At 38.2% G+C, this 23,608-nt stretch overlaps 1 protein-coding gene across 3 annotated transcripts in view; it reads right to left on the bottom strand.

The window, feature by feature from the left end:
* VPS41 (VPS41 subunit of HOPS complex) overlaps nt 1-9,213 on the bottom strand; it is a 150,199-nt gene extending 140,986 nt beyond the window's left edge. For 2 of the 3 annotated variants that reach the window (XM_067550400.1, XM_067550402.1), the window contains exon 1: nt 3,498-3,614. In XM_067550400.1, coding sequence (XP_067406501.1) covers nt 3,498-3,581 — 84 coding nt within the window. In that variant the 5' untranslated portion in view covers nt 3,582-3,614. Of the gene's footprint in view, nt 1-3,497; nt 3,615-9,182 lie in introns of those variants that run through there. The other variant, XM_067550401.1, reaches the window with a different exon arrangement.
* Nucleotides 9,214-23,608: the final 14,395 nt, after the last annotated feature.

The raw sequence follows: 23,608 nt of genomic DNA, 5'->3' as shown, positions 1-23,608 counted from the left end.
CAATTGCAGAGTGTTGACACAAATAACTACCACCATCTTCACTGAAAGGTTTGCTGAACATATGAAGATATGCACTACCTCTACTAATTTATACCTATGTGTTTTAGACATTCTCATTTAAACAGGAAAATATTAAACACATTTAAAGAGCCTTAGAAATTCAACTTCCAGGTCCAGTGGAAACCAGATTTGCAATGAAGTGCTGTGTGACGTCACATAGGCAAACACTCATTCTTACAAAACATCACGTCCAAGATCCATTGTAATGCTCTGCCACTGATTCTGTACAAACAGCATCCTGACATTAATTAAGGAACACATAACTCAAAGCACACTATGCAGTTGGGCAAATTATTAGCAGTATATCATTGTTTATTAAGAGCTGACAACGTGCTTAGTTTTGACAGACAAACAAAATGAAGAGAGTCCCTGTTTCAACAAGCTTACAATCTAATAGGGAAAAAAAAGAGAGCAAGATAGTGCTGTTAAGTCACAGTAAGGAGTAACAGAAGAGGGATTTTTTTCTTGTGTGCACACCCAATTATTCATTCACCCTTTCCACACCAGAGAATATTTTTGCATGAAATTAAAGCTTAACATGGGCAATGACACCCCACTTCCTCTAACAATACTAATTATGTGCAATTGACCCTTACAGCCAAGAATCTAAAAGGGACTAAGGCTAACATCAATTGTCTGCCATTAATTTTGTTATGAATATAGCGTTACTTGCCTATTTAAAAAAAATTAATGTAATAAATGTTATACATATTTTACTGATGTATAAACCAGGGAATTTAAATGGTTTGCCCCTACTCATAGATAAATCTTGCAACTCCCTCAGTGAGTCCAGTCCTCTGCTACAACCAGTAGATAACACTGCCTATCAATCCCAACATCTAATCTCATAACAATGCAATATGTTTAGTATGAAAAAAAGTGAAGACACCAGAGGCAAACCAGTCCATTACCATATACATTTCACAACAAGAGAATGAAAGCTGCCATTGACCACACTTGGTATATGCAGGCCATTCAAATGCATTAAGACTATTTGATAATTATGCCTGAATGATCCTAGAAAGTGGTTTAGTTAATGATGTGGACATCCAGTGATCATGGACATGTTTCATTAGTTCACTCCCAACACCTTTTACACATTGTTTCCAAGCTTGTTGTACAGTGATGGCATGCTATACAGCTAAATATTTAAAGACAACCCATCACATGTCCTTATAGGGACCAGAATTAAGATTTGATCATTTAGAACATGTCATATCCACCTTCCCAATATAGGGCTGAAAAGTAGGTACTACTGTGTATTTATAGACTAACATAAAGGTACACTGCCTTAAGCTGGTTGAAAGTTTTTGACATGAGCAATTTTGACAGTTTTTTTAACCAAATTTAACTAGATGGGAAAACTGAAAACACTGACACAAATTCCAGCCCACTTTTTGCCCAGCTCCATCTATATGTATAATTTTATATTATATATACACATAAATATATAATTATTTATACTGTATTGTAAATGTACATGGTGCTTTAGAAAAGTAGAAAGATGAGATCCCTTTCCCAAAGAGCTTGAAAAGCAACAACAAACAAACACACACACAGGCTAACAGTTCACTTCCAGGAGATAGAGAAGACAGCAGTGGACAACAGGTCACTGTTGAACACAACAGGTTGTAACAGCACATCTCTGTGCTGCATCCCATGTAGCACTATCCCCATCGCTACCATAGGCCAATCAGACAAAGGGGGTCACAAAATTCCAGAGTGTTGCTGACCAAGACTGGTTCATAAAAGCCCTGGCTCAGGTAACTGCTTTAACAGTAGCTGCCAGCAGGGATAACAGCAGCTGAAACTGCAGCCAGAGTTCTCTTCTTGCAGGCAGATGGGATGGGACAGCAGGAGGAGGTACAAAGTTGCTGAGTCCAAGGAGTCATAATACTATAGGATCCTCTGCAGCCAGGAAGGAAAAACGGTCGCGCAGGAAAAAGAAAATCCAGCCCAGGATAAACACAGCCACCACGGGTCACTAAAGAAAGGAGAGTGCAACCCAGCACAGGGGACTCAAGCACTCACCACTAGACATTCACCAAGGGGATTCAAAACCACCAGCAAAATGCACTAGGGGACTAGACATCCTAAACACACACACTGCCTGAACCTTAGATCCCAAACTCCCATGCAGTTATTCACCCCTAGATGAAGAGCAGATAATGTTTCTACCACCACCATGGGTTGGAGCACTGGGAGCTACTTTAAATAAGCTATCTAATCAATAATGAGAAAAGGTCACCCCTGTTCTAGTCCAATGGTTCTCAACCTTTCCAGACCTCTGTACCTCTTTCAGGACGCTGATTTGTCTTGTGTACCCTGAGTTTCACCTCACTTAAAAACTACTTGCTTACAATCAGACATACAAAAGTGTCCCAGCACACTATTACTGGAAAATTGCTTACTTTCTCATTTTTACCATATAATTATAAAATAAATTGCGACCCCCCAGGTTGAGAAACACTGATATAGTATATAGAACAGTATAAACAAGTCACTGACTATGTGAAATTTTAGTTTGTACTGACTTTGCTAGTACTTTTCATGTTGCCTGTTGTAAAACTAGGCAAACATCTAGATGAGATGGTGTACCCCCTAGAAGATCTCTGTGCACCCCCAAGGTACACGTACCCCTGGTTGAGAACCACTGTTCTAGTCTACATGCTGAGGCAATGCCCAGCATGATGGCATCTGTCCATCACCCTACTGGGAGAGCTTGGGAGAGCACTGCCATCTAATCCCTCCCTCCCCCATTTTACCCTTGTGTTCATGTACACTGCAAAATTAGAGTATGTACAATACATTGGATCTTCACCCAATCCCACCCAACAACTATATCTGGATCTACTGCACAAGTGTATGGAAAGAAGACAGACTGATTTCAGCTCACTTGCCTCTGCTCACCCAATAACACCACATCAGTACTTAAAGTTCTTTGACGATGCAAAAATTTCAAGTCGATAGGCCAATCTTGTTTCAGAATATGATCTGGCAAACAGGTGCTGAATAAACTAAGACTAAATTTAGGCTGTGAAATCATTAAATATCAGTTGCATTTCTTTAATGTAATATACTATAAAGAAATGACATTGTCAATCCCATTTTCATTTGTTCAAAGCAGAAATGCATGCATTTAAGTTTTACCTCCCAACATGATACACTTTATTAAAAACTTGTGATCACAGGCTTTAATATCAAGTAGTTTTGTTTTTTTAAAAAGGTTGCACTTTCGCTATTAATTTGCCCACAACTCAAACCACCTGCCACAGCAGAAGCACAGCTTTTCTTGTAAATAAGCAGCTGCCAAAACAGAAAATAACAAACAACAAAAAAACTGTTTCCCCTGCATATCGACAAAGACACTGGCATTTAATGCAGTTTAAACGCTACAGTGCAGTATTCAGCCATGAGGCCCCTTTACGCAGCCTTACCTCAGAATCATCAGTAGATTCCTCGTTAGACCTGGTTTCCTGAAAGTGATATAAAAGAAACATGAGGAAAAAAATTAAACACATATACAAAGCAAATGATTATTATCTTTCCTTTTTTAATCTTGCAAGTCTTTTTATTAGAGGCAAAAGGTCAATAGAGTTTCAAGTGATTCTGAATGTGTTACTGACGAACGATTATCTTCTCTGTTTTTCTTGTTTATCCATACCCATTCTATGTTTAGGACTTGTAATATGGTGCTACACTGACACTGGTTGGCTGCCCTAAAGCAGACAGCAAGTAACACCATATCATTCCAGCAATATGCATTCCAGCAATATGCATCATCTAAGGCTCTTCTAAGCAATAGTCAGGTGCCTGTGAAAGGTTTTCCCTCACCAGCAATGGGCAATAAAATCTTGCAAAGCAATCTCCAGCATCTTGGCCTGCATGCTCAAGTTAGCCACAAGCCAACTTCTGTATTTAGCCACTCTTCTGCATTAATACATTGACTTATTTTGAACTGATTAACTCAAACATTTTCCCAAAGAATTCTAATGAGGATGCATATTAAGTAATAACAACTCTTCCTCTGATGTACAATTCAGATAAAATGCCTTGCTCAAACCTTCAAAGAAACTGTGCCTTTAAAACATCTCCGTCTTTCAAGACAATGAATCTTGCCATCCTACAAAAAAGAGAAGAGTCTACTCCCGCTAATCTCTCACCTGTCCACTGGTGAAATCTGCTGATGCCATGCCTCCTCAAAGAGGTCAGCAAAATGAAGATTTACTTAACGTATTTATAGTTATCAATAGCAATAAAAGGTTACAACTAATATGCTGACAGTGAACGTAAGCATTTTAACAACAGCACATGATCTAAACAAAGAACAAAACAGAAGGCATTTCAAATCTTATGAAGTAATATTTTGACAAGAAGATATTTAGGTACAGCATTTCATGAGAGACAACGTTACAGACAATGAGAGGAGAGATGAAGGGGAAAGAAAATCTAATACTGATGATTACCAGTGTTTCATCTTTAGTTTGTTGGTCACATTTATTTATTTTCGTGCTATAAAAATGTGCTTATTGTAACCTCTAAGCAATAGCAAACGGCTTCTTTGCATGATTGAAGATCACTTTTACTAACCAAGTGAAACAGATTAGAGAGGGGAAAAAAAGTCACATTTCCATGTACTGTTAGTGACTCCGTACAAGGCATAGTCATCTCACTTCCAAGCTTTATCCACTACTGCCAGGCCCATCTCTAAAATATTGTCCTTAAATGGGATGCAACTGTTTATTCTCTATTCATGTCACAGCCTGGAGATGGGCAGGAACAATGTACTGCTAAATGGTGGTAGAGGTGATAAGGTAGGAGGAAAACCTGACATTCTTTCAAGTAGAGGTTTGAAACATTTTTTGCCCATATTCTCACTTCTCATGCAAGTGAGAAAGCTCAGTCCAACGAGCACAAATTCTAATCAAAACTCTTATTGAAAACATTTTGCAAGTTATAATCACTATCTTAAAAGAAATTAAATATTTAGTTGAATGGAATTTCTTATAAGTCCTAAAAATATAGAACTAAAATACAGTGATATGCACAGCACTAAACAAGTGACACGAGCTGAACCGTTATACAGCACAAGGCGTAACACAGAATTTATACTGGACTTACTGTATGTTATTAGATTTAGAAATGGAGGGATAACCTTTGTTTCACGCACTGCCTTAAGCACATCTTCAGTAATTAATAAGAGAAACTATTAGATCCACAGTTTTGATATCCTCAGTATTCTCACAAGATTCCCCTCCTCCAGGAACAAAATTAATAAACAAACAGAGGAAGATACCAGAACAATGAATGACTGTGACTCTACAAATGGGAGTAAGTAGGGCCCCAGTTACATAAGCTGTTGCTCATGGAGTCTCATTTAAGTCAATGAGGTTCCTAAAAGGCCCAGAGATCCACCTGCTTAGCATAGCTTCCAGACTTTGGGCCTAAAATATCAGGACATATTGTGCTACATCACAAGGGACTTCAGAGGTTGACTCTGTTGGAAAAAGATTCAGCTAACAACTCAAATCACTGATCTATGTAAACCCCATAAAAGTGATTTTACTTAGACAGGCACTCAGGTACCATTGTGATGGGTGCTGATAGTACATACAGAAGAGAAAGCCACACAAGCATATATTCTACATCAAGAGGTGCAATATTATTTCTAAAATTTACAGCTCTTACCATTTATTAAAGAAAACACTGTGTAAAAATTAAAAAGGAAACCTTGGTTTGGAAAGCTAATGATTTAGCTAGATAATATGTTAGCAGTGTTCTTGGGTGTTTAGAACTGACAGGTATGCTGCTAACTCACTATGTGAGGAAGCTACTCTAAAAAGCTTTTTGCCTGACTTCTTCCATTCCCACAGGTAAAATTACAATATTAACTGCAATCGTGACTACCATGGGGTTGTGTTGGGATGGGTTTTTTTAAATGTATGGACCAAGAGGATTATCCCGACTTCTATTTTTTATTTTTAAAATAGTCTCCTAACTGTGAAAAGAAAACCCCTGATGAGTGATTACTAGATGATCAGAATCTCAAACGCTGACCTAATAACTATCTTTGGCAGGCCTATCACACTTACGGGGGGGCTAAGGTTATCAGCAGTGGTGCTGATGTATACTTCAGCCAACTGGCAGATGCTGGTTTTCAAGAAGCCTAAAAATAGAGAAATGGGACATAAATGAGACAACTCAGGAAACGTAAAAGAATTCCTAACCAGTATAGTTAATCTCTGACTTCGCAGGCTTGACAATGCATCTCACCAAATGCAGTCTTCCATCCACTTTGTTGTGGGAGGGTTTTCCCTTTACACCAAAACAGATGCCATCAACTGACTTTAGGCCCATAACTTAGATTTGTAGGGAAGGAGAATCACAAAACCTAAATTCCAGTGAACTTTCACCTACATACACACAATTTATAGTTCCTCTCCAATGTAGGGAAACCCAAACACAATTCACAGGATCCTCTGCATGCAAAACCAACCATAAGCAAAAGTGGAAAGACCACTCTCATATGATAGTCCAAAGGGAGAGAAATGCAAACAATTAAATCTGACTGTTTTAATGATCAAAAGATGTTCATTAATAAAAAAGGATTTTTTAATATGAGTCTTTTATATTTGACTATGCCTTATTGCCTTTATAAGTCACAATAATTATAGATGTGTTCTCTCCATTGTCTCTATCACTAAAAAGAAACTGCCTCAACCAACAAAATCCACAACATTGCAGAGGAAGTGCATATCTGATATACAACCTACAAATACCAACATTACGACCAGCTTCCTTCAGAGAATTTAACTTCTTCGTATTGAGGGAGGAAATCCTGGGAAAATAGTTCTCTTAAATTACATTATGCCCAACAAAAAGACACCTGTCACACTGCCCAATATTCCAGCAAAAAGTGTGTATGTAGCAGTGGAGAAGAAATAAAAGAGCCAATTTTTTGAAGGCTTTAAACAAATTATAATTATAGCATATGAGACTGCTATATTTGGGCCAGGAAACTTTTTCTTAAATCTATTTTATTCTTGTCTCACGTATGGGAATCACCCAACCCCAAAAGAATGTTCCATGAAGTCCTTTTGAGCTGAAAAGTACTATGTATAACAGGTATATTAAAAGAGGGTCCAGAACAACCAAAATTTCAGCTGCCTAATATCCCATCCTCCCCTGTACTCATTCCCCAGCTTCCAGCGAGAATCTCTCTTCCAAACAACTCAAATGGACTCTTCTCTTCCTTCCACCGCTGCATTCTTGATCTTCGTCTGAACTGAAGCAGCTTGCACACAGCAATCTGCTGTGTGCTGACACATGCTACCCTGACTTTATTGTATCTGTCCCCAGATTCCAATGTCCTGCCTTAAACCCTGCCAGGGTTTATTGTAAAGTACTACATTGTAAATCTGCCAGAGATTATTGTAAAATACTACATTAAAACTACATGTTTAGGCCCCAATCCTGCCCGTATTTAAGTATGTAATTTTACACAGGAGTAATGCCACCAACTATATGCTTAATGTTGACAGGATATGGCCCTAAACATAGAATACTGCCTATTACACTATTTGAAAGGCTACTACTGTAATGACTGATGACCACTCTTCCCTGACTCACAGAAGTTTGCCCACTGACAGGGTTCAATTCTAAAACTGCTGCACACATAGAATGGCAGAATCAGGCTCTTCAGCCCCAGTCTTGCAAGAAGCTCAACACAACCTGATTCCTGGACTCACTTCAGAGGCTTCAAGCATGTACAGGGATCAAAACATAGGAATTGCCATACTGAATCAGACCTGAAATTCATCTAGTCCAGAATCCCTGTCCACCACTACCAGATAATTCTGAGGAAGGTGCAAGAACTCTGCATTAGGCAGACATGGGATAATCTGCTGTTACCCCCTCCCTCCCTTCGGTTGCACCCTGATGTCCAATAGTTAGAAACTGCTTTAAATCCTAAGGCATGAAGTTTTGTATCCCTTCCAAAAAAAAGTTATCAATTAAGATAACTCTGGATATTTCTGTTACATATAGATAAAAATGTCCAATCCTTTATTGGATCTTGTTAATTCTTGCATCTTGCTAAATTCTTGCATCAGTGCACTGCACAGGATGAAGACTTTAATGACTATCAATTATGTGTTTTGTCATTTAAAGATTTAACACACCTTCTTTGCCTTCAAAATAGAAGTTGCTTTTTAAAAAGATAAACATTTAAAGGAAGCACAGCTCTGGCATATGCCATGGAATGGCCATGAAAGAGATTGATTTTTAGAAAAACTCTACAGACAGGTTTTCCTGTACAATACAGTTCTCAAGAAAAGGCTTTTCTAAGATAATTCAATATGACCAATTATAAAAGTAATTTAAAACAAATACTTGATATATAATATTTTAAGAATAACTCCAACCCACAGGTCACCAATAATCTTGTCTTTAAAATAATTTAAGAAATGCTAATATTCTCTCTTCATAACTCACAATTGACTGAAACCGATAATTGATTTGAAATATTACTAAAAACTTGAACTTTGACAAAATTATAGCCACCAAACTCCAAGAATTTTATATAATATAAGCCAATAAATGAGGAGTATTTAATATTCATTTGCTTTATGGCTGTCCAACTAGTGGGTGGTGTGATTTCATGCTCATGAACTCAGGAATTTAGTCTCTTTGTTATGCATGTGTGAAAATGAGTGAGTCCACAACAGAGATGCTCATGTTGATTAACAGGGGTTCAGCCTCAACTTTAAATGCCTTCAGGATAACACTGGGCTGGTGTCTTTACAAAGAGGGGCTACAGAATAGACTGCGAAATTTTCTACCAAACCTCTGTACTTCACCCACCACCCTTCCTGCCTCAAAGCCCCCGGGTCCTGCTTCCCAAAAATATCCATTTCCCAATTCTACTCCTGCTGCGGCTCCCCCCATTCCCCGCCCCCACCCTCTCCTGCCGCAGCTGCCCCCCAGAAGCCTCTCTCTTCCCCTGGGTCGGCTAGAAAATGCATTGGTTTCTCCGCTCCCTAGTTAAACGCCTCAGCGTGCAGCAAACTGTGGAGCTCCCACTGGGCAGTTGTCAAAGCTCGCTGCATTAGCACAGCCTTTACCTTCTCCTCTGCTTCCGCCATGGTGCAGCCTACTGACAGCCAAGTCATGTGAAAAGCCCCAGGAAGTCACAGGGCTCCGGAAGCACTTTGGGTAATGTAGTTTTCCTACTCCCTCTCCTGCTGCTGGGGCTAGGGCTGGCAGAGAAGCAGGGGGGAGGGAGGCCTCTCTGCACCTGTGCAGCCTTGGCTGGGGGTTACCAGCTGAGGAGGCACTTTAAAGTATGTGCCTGCCTCCCTGGTGCACAGACAAAAATAGACCTTGGTGCAAATGTCTGCAGGATCATGGAATCATAGTCAGTGGCAGAGCACTGCCAGCCCCGCCCATTGAAAAATCAGGAGCGAGGCACCAAGGAATTATGAGGTTGCCTTAGAAATCAGGAGAGATTAAAACAATAATACATATGGGGTTATTTTGTTGTGGTTTGGAAGACCTTCGGGCAAATTTGGCATCTTCATGTTTTACTCCTCAACCACAAGGGCTAGAAACGTCCTGGTTTAGAATGAAAACTGAGATTCTGATGTATTGACGTGACGTCAGAAGCAGGGGCTTTCAGAAAAACAACATTTGGGAGACTTAAAATATAATAAAGAGAGCTGGAATCCTGCCCAGTTCAGCAGGAATTAATAATTGTTGCTATCTAATGGAAGTTTAGTAGCCCCTCTATGAAGCTATATTTAGTAGATGAGTTTGACAAGTTCCAGCTCCCATGTCACAAACTCATTGCCATGCTTTGCATTGGATTGCAAGTTCTTCAGGTCAGAGACCAATTATTACTATGTGTCTGAATAGTGTCTAGCCCATTGGGGCCCTGCTCTTAGTTTGTTTCACTAACAAGAGTTCCTGAATCAGGGACCAAAATCGCTTTCCTCTAGTATTTACAACTCCCATTATTTTTTTGCTAGTGATATGATTTTGATTGGGCTGGAGGCCTTTAGGGAGAGAAAAGAAGCTCTCACCCTTCAGCAAATATGAACCCTGCCTGTAGGAAAAACTCCTTTGGGTGGCTGTCTGCCCTAATTGCCCACTGCTTGGGGCAGAGGAACCGATCAGAGCTGTGGTAGGAAGAGCACTCTCCAGTTCTCTGTTTCTCATTAATCACCTAACACCATTCTCACAAGAGGTGAAGGGGGGAGCAAAAAGAGTCCAGCATTTCAGTGAAGCTCGGCTTCTCTCTCCTTTCTCTCCCCACTTGTGAGTAATGGGGATGGCCCCTCTGATCTCCCTGTGTCCTCTCTGCAGTACCAGGCCTTGGAAAGCACAGGGGATGGGGGTGAAGAAACCCTGATGCTGCCTCCTTAGCCTGGAAGGGGGGAAAGGGACCCTGCTGCAGCCCCCCTCAGTCCTGGGAGAGAGCAATGAAGGAGGAGGAGCATAGGTGAGGCTGAGAGGGTGAAGTGATGGTGCTGGGGACTGGGTGGGACAGAACTGACATGGGGGGAGGCTGAAGTCATGGTGTGGGGGCTGAGCTGATGGGCTGCACTGATAGGAGACAGAATGAATTTCTGGACAGGGAACAGATGGATGTGGGAGTGAGAGTACCTAGAGTAGAAGTCAAAATCACCTTACCAGTAAAACTAGCAGAGTGGCCAGCACTAATTGTCACGTACACTGGGAAGGACAGGGTGCATTCAAAAATCAAAAGACCACAGTATAAGCTTTTAAAAAAATCTCATAATTTTGGTGCCAATCTCATGATTTTTTGCGGCCCCACTCATGATTTTTGATATCTTTAAATTGTTTGAATAACCCAGCTTCTGTTAATTTAGAGCTGCTGTGAAGAAATGAAGCAGCAGTTTTCATTTTAGAGTTACTGTGAAGAACTTTGTAACTTTAGTTTGCAATGCAGGAGTCAAGATGTCTCTTCTGTACCTGGATGTATTTAAATAATTTTCTTCTCTAGATATAAAATTGTATGTCGGTTTTATTTTATATTTAAAAGAGTTGCATCCTTGCAATTTCTAGGCTAATAAAGGTTAATAAGAACAAAGTATCATCAATGGTACTCTTAATAAATGCAGCATACTGTATATCAGAAAAATTCTGTAGCCTCCTAGCACTGTGTGGTTGTAACTGTGCTGCATACTACTGTTACTTGGAACTTCCCAGCAATTGCAGCACATGACTCAAAAAACACAGGCCCTTACCTGTGTAAAAGGAGTTAAAGGAAACTCTGTTATCAGTGTAGCTCTATGATGCCCAGTTTTACAATTCTGTTACTGTGCAGTAGAAGATGCTGGTGCAAAAACATTAGCAAGTTGATTGCAGTATATTATATTAACAGTTTAAAAATATCTAACATCTGGGACAGTCAGAAGGGTGAGAGCCTGCCCCCTTCAGCTTTCGACAACTGATTAGGAATAAACCTGCAATTATCTAATGGCTTTTCACAAGTAGCTTTATATTTTTAACTATTCTATGTGCTGTTCTGACCCCTTCCTTTTGGTGCGATACATATGTGGTTTCTCCTGCATGAGGTTCCATGGCATAACTCTGGCCACTTACCTAATCTCCAGTCTATCATATACTTACCTGAACTAAAACCAATTCACACTAAGGGTTGGAGCCTGCATATACATAAAAATGTTCATTTGCTTCAAAGGGATGTATGTTCACATAATGGTTGCATACTTGGGCCCTGTAGTATCAGAAAACATTCTCCCTAACATATGTCAATATTTTAATAAATGCAATCTTTTTTTCTTGTCCTAACATCAAGAGGGTCTTTTCTCTTGTGTGGATTTTAAACCGATCAATTGCATCTACTGAATCTAGAAATACAGAGTGAAATCCTAGCCCTATTAAAATCAATGGCAAAACTCCCATTGTCTTCATTGGAGCCAGGATTTCACCCTAATATCTAATGTACAACCTATCTTATTTACTGTTTGAAAGTGTGTTTACAGAGAAAGGAAGCTGCCTCCAATATTGTTTTTTCCAGTTTTAGAAAAGAAGAAAGTTGCTTCTGGACTGAGACATTTTGTGGACAGTTTTTAAGTAAAATGAATATTAATAACTGACTTATAAATGTCTAAAAGTAAAAGTTTGCAATGAAATAACAGAAGACCTGGCAAATTTTGGTACTGTAACACATAAAAGAATCTATTTGTCACAAAGAAAACAGTTAAAGAACAGTTATGAAGAATGTGTTATGACCACACATAGAATAAGTGGTATAAACAATGCAATTTACTTACAGTGTGCTTCTTTCTTATTTCTGGCAAGAAAACACAAAACTAATTTTTGCTTGTTCAGACTTAAGGTCTGAATTCAATCTGCCATGATTACAAGTGTTTATTGTGTCAGGAAAATTTAATATTTTAGTGCCTGATTCTGCCTCTTGGGAGGAGCTGAGAACCTTCAGCTCCTAATGTCATCAGTGGGATTTGAAAGCCTTCAGCACCTGTGGCATTCAGCATCCTGCAGAGTCAGGCCATTATAGAGCATCTTTCATTCTCAATCAACATTTGGAAACAAAATACTTACCTACATTTTAGTGTAGGTGAACATGCAGTACTATGGGGAATGTTGTAACCTGTTCAATGTGCAGCAGAAACTACTGCTGCCTACATTCCCTCACTGCTGCTGGAGACACTGTGCTTGCCAAAGTGTCGGTGTGAAGTTTTGGGTCAGCCAGTTAGACAAATATGGGCCATTTGGGATTCAGGGCCAGATTCTGAGCACCTCAAAGTTTGGGTGTAGGGTTTTGGTTCAAGCACATCTCTAGAATCAGAGTGATACTCTGGCTGTACTGCTAAGAGAAAAGAAAGGACGCTTTTCATAAGACACTCAGATAAGGGTTTTAACACTACCACAATGGGATTTTTTAAGTTTGTACTATCTCCTCTAGTACAGAACTGCCAGCTGTATGGAGTTCTTCAGCAGTCTCCTAAAAGGATGCTGACCCCCAGCTGCGCTGTCTTCCAGGTGTTCAGTTATAAATCTGGATTTCAAGAGCTCCAAAGTTCAGAAGAATTTTTATCTGGATTTTTGATTTATCCTCTTATACAGATAGGAATTGTCACTGGAATATCGGTCTGGATCCATGTTCAAATTCCAAACATACCAGAAGGCAGATCTTAGGTTTTTTGTTTTCCTTATCTCTGCCTTGAAACATGGCAATAGCAAGTATCCATACCACTTCCTAGATATTGCTGTCTCAGGCGCTAAGAGCACTCAGTTTCTTTCAAGTAGGACTGAGTCAAACAAAGCAAATTTCAGCTGAGTTGTCTCCCTCGACCCTCACCACTACTTACATTGTTAAGAAAGTATGGCTTAGTCTATGAGTTAATAGCATTTAAAAACACTAAGCCTGATAAAATGTAGCTAATATTGTCATCAAAAGAATAGAAGTTCAAAGGCTTTTCTCTTTTTGTTTGTGTCTGAATTTTACAAAGAAATTTGAAAAGTCTTTTTCTTTATCACATACCATCAAAGAATTATTTTTGTAAGTCTATTTTCGATTTGAGCCTGAGCTTCTATGAATTTAACCTTGAACTTGTTAGAAAATTCCATGCTTCATAAAATGTTTGTATTTCAAATGGTAACATTATCTTGTTTTGAAACACCACCCACCTACCTTATTTTTTTAATACTTTTTAATTCACTTTTAAAAATATGATTTATGATGTTTTTCTTTAAATTATTATTTGAAATAAGAATTAATAACCCTTTCAATTACAAGTGAGAAATATCATGCACATATTCTTTTATGATTGGGGCCAGATTGTTATACATGTATTGTCGTTTAGTAGCACCTTCACCCACAATTGCTTCCATTAACTTTTTATGGGAGTACTCAGGGGTTAATATTCTATGTAGCAGGAGTAAGGCTATCACAGTCTGGCCCTAGGGAAAATGCTGAGCCTGTAAAGATTTAGGCACATGCTTAACTTTGTGTACTTTGAGCAGTTAAGTTTCAGTCAATCTGATTACTCATATGTGTAAAGCTAAGCCCATATGTGAGTGAGTTTTTACGGGATCATCATCTTATGTTTCACACATAGCCATTACTTGGTAATCACATAGTGCCATATGATCCCATGACTTTCATACTGGAAAACTTAACAGTGTCACTCAGAGCTAATGTTCTAGGGTAAAATTTTCAAAAATGCCTAAGTGATATAGGAGATCAAGATCCCATCAACTTTCACTTTACTATTGGTATCACAGGTGTGTATGTATGTGCATTAAATTATATTAAATATGGTATATGAATGTTATAGTAATTGTGTTCCTTAAACAAATTTAAAAGTAACCATACCATTAAAAGACAAGGTAAAAATGGGACCATTTATTACCTACGTATCCTGCTATTACATGGTACTTAACAATTACATTAAAATATCAACACTTACTACAAAAGTGAAGAGCATGGATAACAGCATGACTTTTGTTACTTAAACTTTAAATGAGTTGGTTTATACTCTCTGTAGTTGAGTTTCCTCAAAAGTATTATGAATTGTCTTCAAATACTCAAGAAATAACATTTCCTATAATTTTCTTTTTTCACCACTTTTCTTCCCTCCTTCCCCCTTTGTTTTTTGTTGTTGTTGGTTTTTTTTGTTGTTGTTTGTTTGTTTTTTGGTTAAGTTCTCAGACTTGCATGGTACTGTCTCCTACTAGGTAAAGTGTACAAAAAAGATGAAAATGTGTGAAGAATAGTAAACAACATAAAGCTTGTGCAATTACCTATTTATTAAAGATACACAAGGGCTAAGTTGAAAGGGACACTCTGAAACCTCTTAAAAGCCTAACTGTTTAAAAACATTAAGGAGGAGAGAAGCAGGGACAAAGTCTGAGATGGAGAGATGATTGTATCACAAGATAAGAGATTGCTGCTATTAGTTGTTTGAGACTGAAATATCTGAGATACAGATGGACTGTGACAGGTCCAAAAACCAGCAGAATCACAATAATTGTATTATGTAGTGGAAGTGGAGAGGCCACATAAAAACTTGACATCCATGGTGCTCATAGATCTGAACACCCTGCTGGTCTTCTCTGAGGGAACATAGAGCAGGGATCTGTGGACAAGCCTGAGGAGTGATGGAGGATATAGCTAGTGGATCCCATAAGCCCATTGTAGACAGGGGATAACAGCAGCCCACAGCTGCAACTATCAGCCCATAGAGTATAGTAACTATCAAAGTCCAGCAGATGCTCTGTCTCTGGGTTGGGGGACTGGTTTCCTTAGGCTTTGCGTAAGGAATCAAAATTTAATTCTAAGTGAGTGATGGGACGTACCAGGCAAAACTGAGAAATACCTTTTTCTGGATTTACTACATTTTCATTGCCCATGATTTGGTTTTCTAAAACTCAGGATGGTTCGGTTCTGGGTCTCACTTTATCTGAAACTCAAAGATGTGGGGGGGGAGAAGGAGGAGGGCGAATACATTTTTTCGGGTTGTGTCTGTGTCTATTTCAAACAGAAATTATTGATGAACAAAACCAGAAATGTTTCTGGTTTTGCAAAACCTTGTATTTTGTTTTATTGGGTGGGTCCAACAGAGTCCAATTTTCTCTGAATTCCAAAATTCCTCGTTTGTGCAAGGGATTCAGAAAAGTGGTTCCAATTCTGCCCATCTCTATTATGCAATGCATATAAATAGCAGCAAGTGAACCTGCATACATATAAAAGGAAATCTAATTTATAAATGGGCAATGCTTACATCTGAACTGTTTATAAATAATGTACATACAGTATAGGAATCAATGTGACAATGATTAGATATGCTTAGCCTTAATAGAAATTTTGATTGAATGAAATCTTTACACTATTTTCTTGGGCTACAGCATCTGCTACTTATACACAGTAACAATATAGTCAGACCTGAGGCACCATAGTTTGTCTCTAGAATAAATTAGAACTAGAATACCTGCAACATCTCAGAAGTTACTATGTAGTAATTGTTGGTAATCTTTAATTTTTTAATGGTAACAATTGTAATTGAGGAAAGTGTTGACAGGAACACTGTTTTCCAAACAGGAAAAGCATATTCTGGGCCGCATTCTCTTCTCCATTGCACTGATTTTACACTGGTGTAACTCCATTCACTTCACTAGGATTATTCCCAATTTACACCAGTGGAAGGCCCCAATTCAGTAAGGCATCCCTATTTAGAACAGCACATAAGCACATATCTCCAGTTTAGCATGTACTTTACTTGAAACATGTGGTTAAGTCCTATTGGAGTCATTGGGAGTTTTCAAGTTAAATGTGTGTTTAAATGCTGTCCTGAAAAGGGATGGACTTAAGGATGTACTTAAATGGTTTCCTGAATCAAAGCCTAAATGAGAAGCGAATCAAGTCCTTTATGTCAAATTTATTGAGGGCATATTAGAAAATGAGTTGTATTTTAAAATACATTTTAAGTGCACAGCACGATGCAATTAAGCATACAATTGTTTCTACAGATGTGTGTTTTGAATACACACATTTATAAATATATGACGTTTAAGCATCTACTTCAACTGAATTTAAGCAAATTTGAGTGCTGAACCTACACCTCAATTATTCCTCAGTTATTTAAAATATATTGTGAACCAAACCCCCGTTCAGCAAAGCACTTAAGCCTGTGCTTAAATTTAAATACATGCTTGAATTCCATTGAAGTCAATTTGAATTAAGCGCAGGCTTAAGTGCTTTCCTGAATCAGGCCCCAAAGACCTTCCCTAGAAGAAATAATACACTACTCAGATATTTAGCCCTTTTATTCAGAGGAAACAGAGTGAGACAATAAGATATATTTAGGGTGGTATGTGCCACCTGGCTCTGCTGCATTAGCAAGGACTCTGGAGATTGCCTCCACACTGCTGAGATTGCGGCATTATAGGCTGGAGATTACTAATAGATGACTAATTTCTCTCCACTGATAGCAGACCAACATTGCTTTTCTCTTCTACACTGGAGGGATCATTTGTCACTGGGGGCTTCATTTTTCAACTGAATTCTTGAAATAAACACAAATTGTATTGGAAGTGTTTATCAAGAAAACAGTTGTTCTAGATCTTCTTTCAACCTTCAGAATTTGAATAATGTTACAAAGCACTAGTGCTTTAATTTATATTTTTGGAAAGACTACTATTTGCAGATGATGAAAAACCACCAGTGAAATAGTTCTTAGTTAAACACTTCTGGAGCAAGGTCCAGACATCTTCCAATCACCAGGTTTCTATTCCTAGCTCATCCATTGACTTTCTGTGAGACCTTGCATAAATCACATGCTGCTAAATTTTCAAACATGGCCACTGATTCTGGGGTCCTCCATTTTTGGGTGCCCAACATGGAACTTGATTCTAAAAAATAAAAATTGAGGCACCCAAAATTAGTGGTCACTTATGAAAATGTCCTTCTCCTTTAAGTGCATAAATAAAATAAGGATAGTGATCCTTGCCTACTTTTGTAAATTATTTCAGATCTATAGACGGAACACACTATAGAAGGAGTAAGTATTAATGTCTTGGCAGCTCTTAAGAAGACAAGTAGTGTTTTGCCATCAGAGAATAGAGCCAACAAAGTACCTCTTTGTAAATTAATGTTAAGACTATAGGATAAGTGAGACAATCATCTTGGCCAAGATTCTCAAAAATAGGACCTCAAAGTAAGGCTTCTACATCCATATTTAGGCTCTTTGATAAGTGGCCAATTGGAGCTGAGATGCTCACAACTTTTGAAAATCAGGACACTGATTAATGTGTCTGCATTCTTGCTGAAACCTCACTTTCCATTCTACAATTTGTATACACAGTGTACTATTTGGTGAACTGTAGTTCCCCTACTTACAATTAGATTACTTAAGTATTTCCTGGGATTTACTGTATGAATCTCAGTGATGTATTTCACAGCTATTTTTTGCTAGTGCAACTAATTACAGAAACTGATCACGGATAATCAAAAATGGATGTAGTGATAAGTTTATTAACATGGTTAACATAGTAACCAACAGTGTGCTTCCTTTCAAAGAAGCAGGTATTAGAAACTGCTTTTTTCTAATGTCTGAATTTAAGGTATAGCTTACAGCCACAAGTAAGTAAATAAATAAATAATGTTATCCAGCTGTATTGCATTGTGATACCAAAGGTCCATTCATATGTTGGGCAAAACTTTGGCTGTTTCCAGTAGCATTTTATGAAATGTAAGGGAAGTGGGAGTATAGGAAGGCAGTCTGAACTAAGTGGGTTATGAACTAAGTACTCCCTTTCTTCTTTCTAGTTTGCATTTCACCCAAGACAAGTGTTCTTTCCATTGTTTGCTGATAAATGTTTACTTGAAGGGCCTTGCAGCCTTCAAGCCTGCAGCCTTAAGTCAGATAAAACTCCTGTGGTCTTCAGTGAGTGTTTTGCTTAACTACTGAGAGAATAGATTCCAAAATAGGGAAGTTTTCACCAGATTCAATGCAGAGAAAATATGGACTATAAGATACTGGTATACATAGTAGACAGATGAGGTGTCATGGGGATCTGAAGACTCTCTTATGTTTGGTTTGGGGTTCTTCACTTGCTGTCTTTCCAAGGCATGGTAAAACTCTTTGCTTGTATCATATCTTTTTGTTGTTAAATGGCAGTAGTTGTGCTTGGAAGTCCTTTCTGACTGAGGCATGAGCAGTATCTATTTGCATCTCTTTCACTTGCTTTGATTACAAAGAGAGAACCTACAGATTACACATAAACACTGAAGAAGTAAAAAGCACCCCTCCTAAAAAAGCTCTAAGATGGTATTTCCAGATGCACTCACCATTTGTCTAACTCTGTTCCCATTGAAGTCAATGGGTATTTTATAATTGACTTCAGTGAAAGCAGTTAGTTCAATGCTGAGCCCTTTTGAAAACTCCATCCATTGTTCTTCAAACAGTTAGCATAAGTGATACCAGTATTAAAATGTTTGCCTAAAAATAAAGAAAACTTCATTTTGCTTCTGGTTGTTTTACCTCTTGTCCTTGACCCTTAGGGGTCAGATCATCTTTGGTGGCATTTTTTCTGTTCTTTTTCCTTCATAAGTATTATTTCTAATTTGTTCTCTGGTCTTTTCTGGCTTATTCTCCTGTTACAGATTTTTAATGATATTGGTACTAATGTTAAATAGATCATAGGAAAACAATATCTGTAATTTGCAGTGAGAAACATTTGATTTCTTCTTTTCACAAACATGTAACCTCAAGGAAAAGTACCTTAGCTTTCCACTTACCTAAATATTGTATGTACAGGTTCTTATTTTTCCACACAAAAATGATTGATGACCTTATCAAAGTCCCTATCTTGAGAAGTACTGTACTCTTTGAACTCATAATATTGTGGTTATAGGCTTGGACCATATTACTCTAGTATTCTAAGGTAGAACAAATTTTCAACTTTACCATATTTTTATACCACTTAACATCTAACTTTTATGTAGTCCTACTTAACTGAGATCCAAAGAGTGAAAGAAAATAGAATACTAAGGAAGAAAAAGGAATAGAGTGGAAGAAGAAGCAGGATATATTGATTGATTAATCAATATCCAGCAATACCCATTACTATACATACTAAGATTCAGAGTGAAATCCTAGCTTCATTTTAGTTCATGGGAGTTTTGGCATAGACGTCAATGGGGCTAAGGTTTCACCTGAGAAATCCAAGATGTCCCATTTCCTGTTTATTTGAGCATTAACAACATTGAATGGGCATGGAAATGACATTACCTCTTGCCTGTAGAAGATGTTCCTCCAAGTCAAAGTTGAGGCACATGGCTGGCTGGTGTGGGGAAGTCTGTTCCATATCTGTTCTGTGGTTATAAGGGTGATTTCATTCTCAGAGATGGCAATACAATGGCCTTCACAAGCCCCATATTCATTCTGAGCCATTGTGCTAAGCCACACCCCGGGACTATCACTGCATTGTAATGGTGGCTGTACAGGACATTAATGTACAGCAAGCTGGTCTGCTGTTGATTCACACCCAGGCTTGTGATGTACTAATTTACATTGTAAACAAGCCCTGAATAGTCCAATTCATTTGATCTTGTGGGCTAAAGGGAATTAAAGTGGTGTAAGCTGTGGCATCATGGCATTGGTGTTAATACTTGACAAGATACCATTAACTTTCAAGGTCCCATTAATTTTACTGGTGCTACTTGCATAGTAATAAGGTGCTACCCAGCTTAAGTAAGAGTGAGAGAATCTAGTCCCTTATCATTAAAAGAAAGGAAACCAATATAACAAAATGCACACAACTGTTCAATGATGCTATTGTCACAGTTTTAGGGTCAGATTCTGATATCTTTAGTTTTGTTGACTAGCACTTTATTCCATGAGTAGTCCCACCCACTAACTTCGATCTGGACTGAAGTCCTAACTCCATTGAACTGACTGGAATTAGTCATGGAGTAAGATACTACTCAACATGAGTAAGTGTAGCAGAATCTAGCCTGGCCATTAGTGGTGGCCCCAGACTGCCTCAGTGAATTCACTTTTTCTTTGTACTCTCCAGTTATGGTACTGCAGTTACCTCAGACACCTTCTGTTTTGGGACCACTGTCTGAGTGTGACAGACATACAAAATTATTTACATTTCTAGAAAGTGTACAATATTTGCAATTGCTACATGTCAGCACACTGAGGGCTTAATTTTTATTTACAATAATGTTCCTTTACCCTGCTCTGGCAGGGAAAAGGGACTTCATGTGGGAAAAAATTACATTTATACTCTCTTTAAGGCCCCTTTATGCTGCCAGAGTAGTGGAAAGAGGCCCTTAGTGTAAATGAGAATTAGGCCCCGAGTTTCTAATTTTTCTCCCTTAGTCATAAATTCCCATACCTATGAGACACACTTTCCATTTACTGAAAGCACAATCCTCTCTGAGCTTTTTGTTTTCTGAGGCTCTAATCATAGCGTAGCTTTAAAAAAAAATTCTCATAAAAACGATTGCTTCCTTCATTACATCTTTACCCACTTGTATCAGTTCTTTCCTCTGCCTCATACAAATAGATTTTCCTTCCTATCTTTCCCCCTCCTCTTACATCCCCTCAGGATTTGACCCTAGACCACGTAGCTGAAGTCTGACAGTTCACCCCAGGACAATCCTTGATTATGAAGCAATGTCAGAGTCAAAATCCAGGTCCCTGGTGTGCAGGGTAGTGCCTTTAAGTGGTGCCTGAGGTAATATACAGACTTTATATAAGTATATAAGTACTTCCTCTTGCCTTTCTCCACCCTCTGAATGAAATACCTTTTCGGTAAAATACATTTTCAAGGAATTCCATTTTGATTTGGGAGACTATCAAATGCAGGTAATATATTTGTAGATTTAAGCAAATTAAAATATAAGACTATCTATGTTATGATAGGCAAATGCTCCTGACTTAAATAACACCGTACAGCCCTCCCACCCCTACTACAGAAGAACAACTAATGAAAGGTAAACAGTCATGTTAAAGTCAATGGTCCCTATTAAGGAAGTGATTCACCTTCAAAGACTTCAAAAGATATGAGTATTTTGGAGACAGAAGGCTGTACAGCTTTTACATGAATACACATCATTCCTGCAGCATATGGTTAGAATATAAAAATGTTAATGAGATGATTGCTATCTATAATAGATGGGGATAAATACAGCTGCCATGAGGCAATAATAGGACAACATATCCCCCAAAAAACATTTTTTTTTGAATTTGTAATATGCTGTTTCCATTCTTCTCATTCTTTAGACTAAAAGCAGGTATTTTGCGGATAATAAGGCTTTCCTGAACTCATAGGTCAGATACTGAGGGACTCTATAGCCATTGCATGCCAAGTGTTCAAAGCAGTGGCAAGATGCCATTATTCACTCCACAGCAAAATGAAACCTTGCGTTTACTTTACTAAGGCAGGCCATCTGTGTATCATTAAGTAGATTTTAATACAATGCTGAAGAGCAGTTTCAATTTTACACATGCCTGCAAGGGTATCAGTGCTGCCTGTGGGAGGTGACAGGGCTACCAGCAACTCTCCTCCCCCAAATGCTTGCTACTATTCACAGAGGCAACCAAAGCATTTGACAAATATGAATATATTTTAGCCTCACAATGCCACTATGAAGTAGGTATCACAATCTCCATATCACAGATGAGGAAACTGAGGCATAGAGCCATTATGTGACTAGCACAAATTCACATCAGAAATCTGTGGTGAAGCAAGGGCAAAACCCAGTCTCCTGACTCCAACCCTATGATTCAGCCACAATACCTTCCTTCTTCTGGTATCGTCTTTTTTCCATTAAGCAAATATTGATTGCCCTCCCCTGCTTCAAAATGGAATAGAAATTAACATGGCTCTTTTTGGTTACTTCATTATTTGTGGATCCCGTGGGAATAGTATTTATTAGTTACCTGTCTTTGTTTATCCAGTAGGGGCATAGAGAATGTTTTTATTTGTTTATTTTTTATATGTGTTGAGTGGCTATTAAAAATGTTTCTGTGTGACAAAATCAAAGCTTTTTTCTTTAAATATTTAACATCAGGCAGACATTCTAGCCTCCAATGTTTGAAAAAAAGACAGAACACTCAATACACTGCAGAAGGAACAGGACTGGTACACTCAGAGATTTTGTTACTTGTTTATTTGAGTATGGTGCAATGCTTCTTATGATAATTCTCTTTTTAGATTGTGATAGTGATCACAATGTGTTAGGCGCTTTCCAAACACACATGAGAAGACACAGTTCCTGCCTAAAAAAATATTTTCGAAATCAACATAATATCTGATTTGAAGTTCTCATAATGCCTTGAAGTAAAGAATGGGGAGCATCCAGAGGAAGATAGGAAAGATACAAGGGAGTCTCTGTAATGAGAGCTGGAGGTGACACAGAGCTTACTGGAGAATTATTAATATATCTAGTATTAGCACTGAAAAATCAGCATTCTACTTACAGAATATGTACAATCAAAGGATATGGGACATTCCTCAACATATTTTGCTAATTTTGAAGATTGAGCCAAAATTACAGAAGTATATCCAATAACAGACCCAAAGGTTATCATCTAAAGTGTTCTTTGCAAGACCACATGGTCAAGTAGATATTGGATGGAAGTCAAGAGAGCTGGATTCTATTCTCTTGATTTACTATGTGATGTGAAAGAAGTCACTTAACCACCCTATGCCTCGGTTTCCCCATCTGTAAAATGGGAGAACTAATACATATTCACCTTTTGTGTGAAGCATTTTGATATCTACAGAGGAAAAGTGTTAAGAACACAGATCCAAAGCCTTCTGAAATCAATGGAAGGCCCCTGATTCTGCTCTCTTTATCTGCTGACTGACTCGGCAATTTGCCCCATTGATTTCAGTGAGACTACAGAAGGAGTAATAAAGTACTTGACATAAATAAGTGTACAAAATCTATTTCTAAATTATTATTATCATTGCCATTATATAAGACTGCGGCAAATTCCATTTGAATTTACAAAATAGCAAT

The sequence above is a fragment of the Emydura macquarii genome, unplaced genomic scaffold (genome assembly GCF_026122565.2).
Source record: "Emydura macquarii macquarii isolate MOO-44397 ecotype Brisbane River unplaced genomic scaffold, CSIRO-AGI_Emac_v2 contig_1263, whole genome shotgun sequence".
Lineage (NCBI taxonomy): Eukaryota > Metazoa > Chordata > Testudines > Chelidae > Emydura > Emydura macquarii.
Note: the sequence above shows the minus strand (reverse complement) of the source record. Positions and strands in the feature narration are given on the sequence as shown.